General features: G+C 67.1%; 1 protein-coding gene across 1 annotated transcript in view; it reads right to left on the reverse strand.

The window, feature by feature from the left end:
• The window catches only part of SEMA4B (sema domain, immunoglobulin domain (Ig), transmembrane domain (TM) and short cytoplasmic domain, (semaphorin) 4B), an 18,997-nt gene that overhangs the window by 4,524 nt on the left and 13,082 nt on the right, over positions 1–1,391 (reverse strand). Inside the window, exons 2-5 of the mRNA XM_009321499.1 lie at positions 1,211–1,322; positions 940–1,056; positions 667–824; positions 4–184 (exon numbers count right to left, since the gene is read on the reverse strand). Coding sequence (XP_009319774.1) covers positions 4–184; positions 667–824; positions 940–1,056; positions 1,211–1,322 — 568 coding nt within the window. The remainder of the gene's footprint in view (positions 1–3; positions 185–666; positions 825–939; positions 1,057–1,210; positions 1,323–1,391) is intronic.

Here is a 1,391-nt window from a genome sequence, read left to right on the forward strand (position 1 = left end):
CACCCGTTGAGGTGAAGCCCCCAGAGAAGACCGCCCCCCTCCGGCGCAGCTCCCCTGGGGTGAGTACAAAGACATCCTGCAGCACGTTGAAGGGGAAGCCGTCCTCAGGGTGCGAGCAGAGCAGCTGCGCCTTCAGGAAGGTCGTCCACCGCCGCTGCAGCACACGCTCCCCGCCCTGGTCCCCCTGCACGGCACAGTAGGTCAGGGCGTGATGCCACGGCCGCCCGGCAGCAGGGAGCCCCACAGGGCTGGGCGAGTGGAGCAGGGGTCTGTCCGTCTGTGCAGCAGTGCCGAGGCCCCAGGGGAGCAGACCCGGTGTCGGGGTGGGACAAGCAAAGCAGTGTCTGAGGTGCCCAGGGGAAGGGAAACATGACCCAAAAGGAGGACGGGGCTTGTGTCCCCTCTGGCGAGGCAGCAGAGATGGGGAAGGGTCACTGCCACCAACGGGGCTGGTGGGAGCAGCAGACTTGAGCCACAGCCCTGGGCTGGGCACTACGGATCTGTAACTGCCGCAGAGGAGCACTGAGGGCACTGGTCCCCTTCTGGGGTGTCCAGGAACTGGGGGACAGAGATGTGCAGGGTGGTCCCACATCCCCCCCCCACCCCAGCAGTGAGTGACACCCTGGGCACGGCCCCTCACGCACACCCCCGCTGCCCTGCACCCACCTTGCACACCCGCGCGATGCGGGAGACGATGGTGTTCTCGAAGTAGTCGAACTCCTTGCCAGTCTCGCTGAAGAAGAAGTAGACCTTGTCATCGTCACCCTCGGGGTTGCCGGCAGGCAGGCTCTCCCGCAGGTAGGCTGAGCCCACGAAGACCGGGTCTGGGGACACAGGAACCCTCAGCATCGCCCCCTGCCAGGGCCGGCCCCCATCCCCACGCCTCCCCCGTCGTGGGGGATGGAGACCCCAACCCACTGCGCCAGCCCCAGCTCTCACCCTGCAGCCAGTTGAGGGAGTTCTCCGTCTTGAGGGCGATGCGGCTCTCCTGGCTGCGGTAGATGGTCGGCTCGTTGCCCTGGAAGTTGCTGACAGTCCCAGCATAGAGCTCACCATCTGCCAAAGAGACACTCCCGCTGGGACCCGGCACGTGCCGTGTGGCACAGCCCCGCTCCCCTGCCGGGGTCCGTGCTGGCCCAGCCCCGGTTCAGCCCAGCCGAGCAGCTCGGGACTGCAGAGAGAGCGAGGGTCCTGGGGTGCCGTGCCTTACCGACCATGACGGCCGTGGACCGGTACTCAGGGTCGAAGGGGCAGCGTCCCTTCCCGTCCTCCAGCAGCACCTTCCCTGATGTGTCCCGCTCCAGGCTGAAGTGCTGCACGTTCTGCAATGGAACTGGGCTGTGAGCCGGTAGCACCATCAGCACCCACCCCCACAGCCGCGCCCCCCCCTC

Source organism: Pygoscelis adeliae, unplaced genomic scaffold (genome assembly GCF_000699105.1).
Source record: "Pygoscelis adeliae isolate BGI_AS28 unplaced genomic scaffold, ASM69910v1 Scaffold13, whole genome shotgun sequence".
Taxonomy (NCBI): Eukaryota; Metazoa; Chordata; class Aves; order Sphenisciformes; family Spheniscidae; genus Pygoscelis; species Pygoscelis adeliae.